This window comes from Morone saxatilis, unplaced genomic scaffold, assembly GCF_004916995.1.
Source record: "Morone saxatilis isolate NCDOM2014 unplaced genomic scaffold, NCSU_SB_2.0 Contig14, whole genome shotgun sequence".
Taxonomy (NCBI): Eukaryota; Metazoa; Chordata; class Actinopteri; family Moronidae; genus Morone; species Morone saxatilis.
In genome coordinates, this window is record NW_023339696.1 from 20,142,291 (window position 1) to 20,150,908 (window position 8,618).

The 8,618-nt window shown below is 39.7% G+C and overlaps 1 protein-coding gene across 1 annotated transcript in view; it reads right to left on the reverse strand.

Moving 5' to 3' along the window:
• fam83fa (family with sequence similarity 83 member Fa) overlaps nucleotides 1–8,189 on the reverse strand; it is a 17,820-nt gene extending 9,631 nt beyond the window's left edge. The window contains exon 1 of the mRNA XM_035654406.1: nucleotides 7,661–8,189. Coding sequence (XP_035510299.1) covers nucleotides 7,661–8,134 — 474 coding nt within the window. The 5' untranslated portion in view covers nucleotides 8,135–8,189. The remainder of the gene's footprint in view (nucleotides 1–7,660) is intronic.
• Nucleotides 8,190–8,618: the final 429 nt, after the last annotated feature.

The window sequence follows — 8,618 nt, forward strand, 5'->3', positions numbered from 1 at the left end:
TTTATTGCTTGTATACCGCACCAAATTCCATCGAAACAGGCAAGTTCACTCTCAGGACACTTTTCAACAATACGAGCAGGTTCTAGAGTCGGGAACTCCTCGTTTAACATTTCTACAGAGACCGCAACAGTACCACACCATGAGACCTAGGACCTGCTGGCGACGGCGACAAGAAAAACTGCCCTTTTCACAGGCGGACCCTCGGACAGCGCACCCCCGACGCGTCGTCACGGTGCGGGTCGACGCACGAGAGAAAGAAACGGCGACAGAGAACAAAGAGAGAGAAAGAGAGAGCCAGACGAGACAGAAGACAGGGCCACAGCGACCAACAGTTAGCAACAACTACACTGACGATCACCGTAGACTGGACTGACTGATGTGGCACTTTTGCAGAAGATGATGACGCCGACTGAATTGAATTGAATTGAACTTCAAGGAAATGTTGCCTTACTTACTGCAACTTAACATTTTCATTGCTTTTGCTTGTAATGCAGTGAATTCCTATTTAATCCAGAATTTCTACTTGACTGAAGTGAAGGACGTAAATATTTCCACCACTGAACGGCAGGACAAAGAAGCTCTTAACCAATTTCTGGTGAACAAAAAAACTAAATTCACTCAGATTCTTTTTTGTTTTTTCCATTTGGTTTTTTCTTTTCTAACATCCCCGACCAGACGGGTTGGTAGAGATTTGTGAGCACATTATTCACGTCATATCTGGTTATCTCTGACTGTTCTGCTGCCAATATGAAAACCCGCTTCCTGCAACATTAAGACTCATAAAAGTGTTTTACCACTCCCGCTGTCACAGTAATAACAGCGAAACTGAGACAATGACTTATTAATAGTGTTGTGATACAAAATGTTAAGCACATCTTTTACCGAAGAAGTAGCAGTTGAAACATCAGAGGAACTAGTTTTTCCAGGTGATTAAAAGGTTACTGAAGTCAGTTTGGACACAATCCAACAATGCCTACAGTTTACTTTTACTGCTAATTATTTCACAGCAGTGTCTATATTCAAAACCATTACACAACATAACAGTGCAGGATCTGAGCTATGGTAGAAATCATCCACAAGATACATACTGTACTACAATGTGCTACAACAGAGGAGTCAGCCTACAGTGGACTGAGCTGATGCACTGTCCATTTTGGTATTTTGTGTGTAAACTGTGTTTTCATATCCTTAAGTGCAATTTAGATTGATCATGTGAGGCCTTTTTTTCCATTTCCTTATTGCAGCTCTCCTGTACATGTTTGGGCTCGATCCAAACACCTCCAAACAAGTTTTCCTGGCAGACAACTTCACACGTGACAGCTGATTTTTAAATGACATCAATTATTAAAAGTAAACCGTGTGTGAGTGTAATTGTTAGATTGTGTAATAGGAAAAAACAACTGTCCATTGAAGGAGACACTTCTTTCACTGCAGATCTTTCAGGAATATAAGTGTTATTTTTAGCTTAGTGTTAGCTGCAATGACTGCCTGTCGGTCCATTAAAGGTCCAGTGTGTAACATTTAGGAGGATCTATTGGTAGAAACTGAATCTAATATTCATAGGTATGTTTTCATTAGTGTACAATCACTTGAAAATAAGAATTGTTGTGTTTTTATCTACAGAGGGAGCAGGTCCTCTTCTACCGAGTCTGCCATGTTGAACCTCCATGTTTCTACAGTAGCCCAGGATGGACAAACCAAACAGTTCTTCATAGGGTCTTTTGTGTCACAAGTTTCGCAGCCACTGTGGTTTCTCCTTTGTGCTTTTGGAAGATAAATTTGAAGTTTCGATCTGCAACTTCACCGCTAGATATCACTAAATCCTGCATATTGGAGCTTTAAAGGAATAGTTCAGCATTTTGGAAACACTCTGATGTGGGCGAATAACTACGTCATATGAACTAGTTCTTTTCATAGAGGTTGCCAGATGGGGCCAACTGATTATTTTGGGATTTCCATTGTGGCACAAAACTTACAGTTTACAGTGATAACAGTGGCAGATTTAGCATCAAAATTCATAGTAATTCTTTAAACTTTGTGTCTTTGATTAGATTTTGTCGGTTGAAATGAAAACTGTCACAAGCAGATTTCATCAGTTGTAGGTAGCTTGTTTGAGCTTATCCACTAAATCTCTCTCGCTGTTGGTTAAAAACTGTCTCCAGCTGACTTTTAAAGGTCCAGTGTATAACATTAAGGATCTATTGGTAGAAATTAGTAGTTATAGTTATATAATGACCCCAAAATGAGAATAATTGTGTTTCCGAATTAGCTGTTGGGGGTCAACTTCTACGGGGGCCGCCATGTTGAACAACCATTTTTCTACAGTAGCCCAGAATGGACAAACCAAACACTGGCCACAGTTTTGGACTTTAGCACTTTTTATGGCAACCGTAGTTTCTCCTTCACGCTTAGAAACGGAGGGTGAAGTGACTAAATCCTACACACTGGACATTTAAATGTTTTCAGTCCATTTATTTTACAACAATAAGAAGTAAGTTTCTTGTATTTATCTCTCAAACATGCACATAATATCTACATAAATAATATAATGCTAAAAGCCCAAAGCTAACAGGTCCCGGGGAACCTGCTCTTATCTGGTTGAGTGTATTTCTTTATTCTACAGGGCGATAAAGACTGTGTTTAAAACTAAATTACCTCACCCAGCTGGTAAAACCTCTCACTGCTTTAGACGCTAAGCCTGCGTGTGGATTGAAATGACTTGTTAATATGGACATTTTCTGCTACGCTGCTCTTACTGTTGAATGTAGTTCAACCAGAAACATAATTACCCACCTGTGACATAGAAATCCACTTGGCCTGAAACCCAGCAATCCACAGCTCATCTGAACATAAATCACACAGCTGCGCTTCCTCTCTTGATTTGAGATAAGTACGTGCATGTTGTTCTATAAGCATTTGAACTTACGGGGTACTGAAACGCAAAGATACTCTCTGAAGCATTTGGCCGGCTTCCAGGAGTGGATGATTTACCTCAGGGGGAGCAATTTCAGCATGTGATCAATTAATTAAGCTGTCAGGGCTCTGAGTCGGCTACTGTCAACACATAATGAAGAGGATTAACATATGTGTCAAATTATGTTTAATTATTTACTAATTCATAACAGTTCTGCAGCGGGGCCGCTCTCTCAGAGCTCAGTGAGTCCCTCAGTGAGTCCCTCAGTGAATCCCTCAGTGAGTCCCTCAATGAGTCGCACTCTCTTTCCTCAACACCTCAGAAAGAAAGACTGTATTCTTCCAGTCAGAACAAACCCGATCTCCTTACCCTGCAACTATTGCCTTCTGGTGCCACACGTCAGACCAATCACAGGTGAGCACTCCCCCTCTGCAGCATAAGTTTGAATAACTGGGAGGTCAACCAATCAGAGGGAGCTGTGGGAACCTCTGAGTGGGTGAGAGAAGCATAAAGAAGGAGGCCTGTTGAGCTCCAACCTGGGCTGAACAAGTCTGCAAGCCCTGATCTGAGCTGACATTTAGAGCGGGTCGGCCTCCTCCGTCTGCACGGTATATGACTGAGCTTGTTAAAACTTGCTTATGACCTTCCCACTGATTTTATTATTGATGCCGAGGGCTGTTTAACCCTTCCCTATTTTTACTGGAATGAATATGATTCTGAATACACATATTATATTTTATATTCTAGTATGTTGTTATGTGACTATAACTTACTTTCTGCACAGAGGGAAGGTTAACAGTGCCTGGAGGTATTTATGTGGCTTTTTTATTTGTGGATCTTTATCTGATTATACCTTGTTCTACTGTACAGAACATAATAATCAATAATTCAACACCTCACAGTCACAATAAGACTTTGGGAGCAGGTGCGATGGAGATGTTTTGTGTTTAGTAAGCACCTTTTTTATTATGAGCTGATGTAGATTAATTGAATGAATGATTCATGTTACTGTTTTTGGCATCAACATAGAGATTTTGAACACAACAGGCCTTGTGTTAAAGTCTCACTGCTGCAAGCTGAAACACAGAGTTACTCTGCAACGCAGCAGACCTTGATAATTGAGATTTTGGGTAATAATTCTTAAATGTCACTTTTATTTTCCCTTCCACATAAAGAGATTAATTGCACTTGTTGAAACCTGTCTGAGGCTCGTACTCTCCGGCCTCCACAGAAGCACTGAAATCTCAAGCTCAATCATGATCTGACAGATAAACATCACATCTGTCTGTTCCAACAGATAGATCATAAGCTTTTATTTAATGCACATATTGCTAATCTAGCTAAAGAGATCAACGTAAAGATAGGCTTTTATTTTAGAAATAAATCTACTTTTAATGCAAAGAAAACACTTTTTTGTCTGTGATTAATCACAGTGACATTTTACCACTTTAGGGAGCCTTTATTCAGCGAACCATCCATCTCTACGCGTCCCTCACATCAACCAATCATTATGATTGATGTATTGGACATGATCGGCCACTCACACTACACTGGTACATTTTTATTTATAAAGCGATACTGGGTGAACTTCCTGCTTTGTGTCAGTTACCAGCTACATTCCTCCCAGCAGCTGCTTTTTAATGTTCTCTGGTTTTAACAGATCAGAATCAGAATCAGAAATACTTTAATAATCCCAGGGGGATCTGGTGACGACTGCATTTTCTATATCCACTGATGAATTTAACCGCGTCATAAAGAATGTGGTTGTTTTTCTTGAGAAGCCATTGTGTTAATATTTGTGTTAAACTGTGTAAATAGTTTCTAGTGTACTGTGGATGTTTTCTGTACATCATGTCGTATCCTAATATGTTGTGTTTTTTGTACGGCTGCTATACCACAGTCAGGTTTCTCTTGTAAAAGACATTTTTTGACATCTTTTCCTGGTAAAATAAAGGTAAAATAAATACCGGTGCAGAGCTGAAACAACAGCTGTAACTCTTCAACAGGCAGCCATGTGGTTTTTCCCACACTACGGTCGAGGGAAGGCGTGCAGCGGGCATTAAGAGAGGAGCCCTTTTAACTACTAATTATTATTTTCACTGATATAAATAAATGAAAATCTTGATGATGTGACATTTGTTGATGGTCTGTCCCAAAATGACCAACACAAAATGAATGTGTTGGTCAGCGAATCTGTGCAGAACTACAGAACTTCATTATAATGTCACACATCTGAACAATTTAGATATTTTAGTTGGTTATATTGTGACTTAAATAACTTTTTGATTAATGTTGCAGCCCAACAACTAATTCTCTTTTAACAGGACACACAAAAATCTGTTTAAGTTACTTGCTGCAATAGAACAATTTGGGAAATATTTGAATACTTTTGAGTATTTTATGTCAGTTTATAGATTTTTATCAACTCATTTCAAATATTTTTTGTTTTGAAAAGGAAGCAGAAACAGGGTTCCTACTCTTTTTAAGGAATCATTTTCCAGGACCTTTCCAGGAGTTGTCTCTAGTTTCATTCCTCCTTTTGTAATGGTATGGGGTTCATGATGAAGTGCCTGTAGGTAGTCAGTGTTTATGGCAAACGCTGCGTTATTTCGCCAGTTTTTCCGCTGTGTACTTTGTTGTTAACTATAACATTACAGCCACAGACCGTAGGTCATAAATTAAGTAGAATTTACTTTATTTTACAGAAAATTCATCTTCTCAACTTTTATTTATTAACCAGATCAAGTTTGTCCCACGTCCATTGAACCCAACTGTCGAGCTTTAAACTAAATACGTAAGTGATCTGTGGCAAAGACCTGAGTGAAGAGCTAAAATACATTTTCCAGGACAACATAGATTATTTCTAGGATATTCCATGACTGGAAAACTAGTCTCTAAACTTCCAGGTTTTCCAGGACGCGCAGGAACCCTCTTTAAATACATTTAATACATTCTAATTTCTTCATATATTGTATAATTTTGTAGTAATCAAAGCCTTTGTATGATGACTTTAAATGTTTTATGTTCTATTTACTCCAGAATAATCCACTATAAACCTAATACAGGCTCTGATGTGCATAAAAAAACACAACACACAATAAGATCATAACATGATACTTAAATTGTTATTAAAAAGGTATTTTTACAGCATTCATATTTGCTCTATGAATCACTTGTTCTCTTTTTGAGAATACATTTTATACTAAAAGGGAGAAATTATATATTTTACATTATTTTGTCTCATAATGGCAGCCCCTAGTTTAACATTAATTGACATTAATTTGAGATAATATCATACTAATCTGTCTACAAAGATAAACTATTAATACATTTAGAAACACATTTACATAATTTTTTACCATTAAATCTGATTTCAGACTTTCAAAAAACCCTAAATTATCCTTTATATTATCTATGTTTTTATATTTAGGTCAATTAAACTGAATTAAAACGTTTTCTTATGGGTTTATTATGACAAAATAAATCTAATCCACACAGTATCACGCATGTACAGACAACCTTTCAGACAGTATAGCAGGTTTTCTTTGGATTGAAATAAACGTTAAAGCCTGAGAGCGTTATTTAAACAGGGACAGGACACGTGGAGTGACACTAATTGCTCTCAGCCTGAGGCTCTCCATCACATGATCACTGGTAGCCAATCACAGTGGATCTTTTTTTATTGCTGTTATAGTTGGTTATTTTCATACTGGTCATAAATGTGTTCCACTTTTTCTTTTTAAGGGCATCCTGTAGAGTCCAACAGTGTAGACGAGTTTACATAGAAACTTTAAGCTTTGGGAGTTTAGTAGATTCAAGGTGCTTTCAAGACTTAATGTATAAATCTCTTTAGTCCATTGGTTTTATTCTTTACATATAAACACACAACTGTAGAAAGTTTTGACGTATCTTTGGTTTTAGAAAACAAAATATCTGAAAACTGTAAAACTGGAAGTATTTTTCACCGTTTTGTGATATTAATACAAAGATTAATTGACATTAAATAGACATTAATAGATAAACTGTTACTGAAAATAATCCTTAGTTGAAGCCCTGATTGTGTTTTTGTTTGTTTTGAGGTCATGTGGTTCTGGTTCTACCTATTTGGCAACACCTGAAGTTGCTCAACGTCCTCCTGGATCCTATTTCCATGCTCTGTGGCCTGTCCTCTTCCAGGCCTCCGTGGTGGAGAGGAGGTCGTGCTGTATGTCTCCCTCGAGGATACCTGAAGCTGTAACCGTCCTCCTGGATCCTCATTCCTCACATACATTTAAAAATCCTCACGTATAAGAAATTGTGTCGTCAAAATTTGTATTTAATGTGGTTTTGTTGGTTCGTTCTGTCCATCCTGGAAGAGGAATAATTTTGAGCCATCTAAATAAACTCTGACTTGACTTTTATGAAGGTTTGAGGGAGTTTTGCTCATTTTGCTTCATGTTTTCCTCAGAAAGTACAAGCTGCTATAAAGTCATTGTGTTTATTATTTATCCAATCTAATAATTTAACCAAATAAAAAAAGAAATTAAATGAGTTATAGCTATCTACATTACACAAACTGATGTTCATAGTGGTTGATTTATTATAATAACACTGTTTGTGATGTTTATATGTATTGAGACAGGCTGAAAATGTTTATTGCTTCATTTCATTTAAGAAATTTTAACTTTTCAGACTCACAAACGAGTTAAATATTATTTATTTTTCAATGTGCAGTCTTGTGTCTTTACAGGATAATAAAGGTGTTACCTTGTGCGCCTCCTGGATCAGCCTCCTCACCACCTCCCTGATGTGCGGTCCGGACTCTTTGGGCGGGTGGGTATGCACAGACACCCGGGTCACCCCCTTGTAGACGCCGCTGCTGCCGGGCCAGCCGATGTCCAGAGACGGGACCTCGGTGTCGGACATCTGGGGCCAGTAGGTGGAGTGGACCCCGGAGTCCGCGCTGGAGGACTCCTTGGACTTCTCATGCTCTCCGGACTCGGAGTCGCTGTCCGTGTCGTACTCGAGAAAGGTTTTCCGGATGAACCTCACCTCCCTGGCGGAGAGGAAGTCCTTGATGTTGTCCTCCTTGAGGCGCATCTTGAAGGCTCCGTCCCCGTTCCGGAGGAGCTGCTCCAGGGCCGCACGCTGCTCCTCGCTGTAGTAAAACTCGGGTCTGGAGTCCGGGATCTTCTCGTTGACGTGCTCATCGTCCATGCACAGCAGCTGAGACTCCGCCATAGCAGACTAAAGTTCCCCCCCTGCAGTCGCTCCTGATCCGCTCCTGATCCGCTCCTCTCCGGCACAGCGATACCTGTGCGCGCGGGGACGCCAGGTGCGCAGGTGAGGAGCAGGGGGCGGGGCCAACTGTTTGAAAGTCAACGTGGAGACCAAACACAATATTAAAGAGCTTCCTGTTGGAAAACTTTCAGAATAAAAACATTTGGTGTTAAAACAAAAGAGAGAGAGAGACAGAGAGAGAGAGAGAGACAGAGAGAGAGACAGAGACAGACAGAGAGAGAGAGAGACAGAGAGACAGACAGAGAGAGAGAGAGAGAGAGAGAGACACAGAGAGAGAGAGAGAGAGAGACAGACACAGAGAGAGAGAGAGAGAGAGAGAGAGGAGAGAAGAGACAGAGAGACAGACACAGAGAGAGAGACAGACAGACCGAGAGAGAGGAGAGAGAGAGCAGACAGAGAGAGAGAGAGAGACAGACAGAGAGAG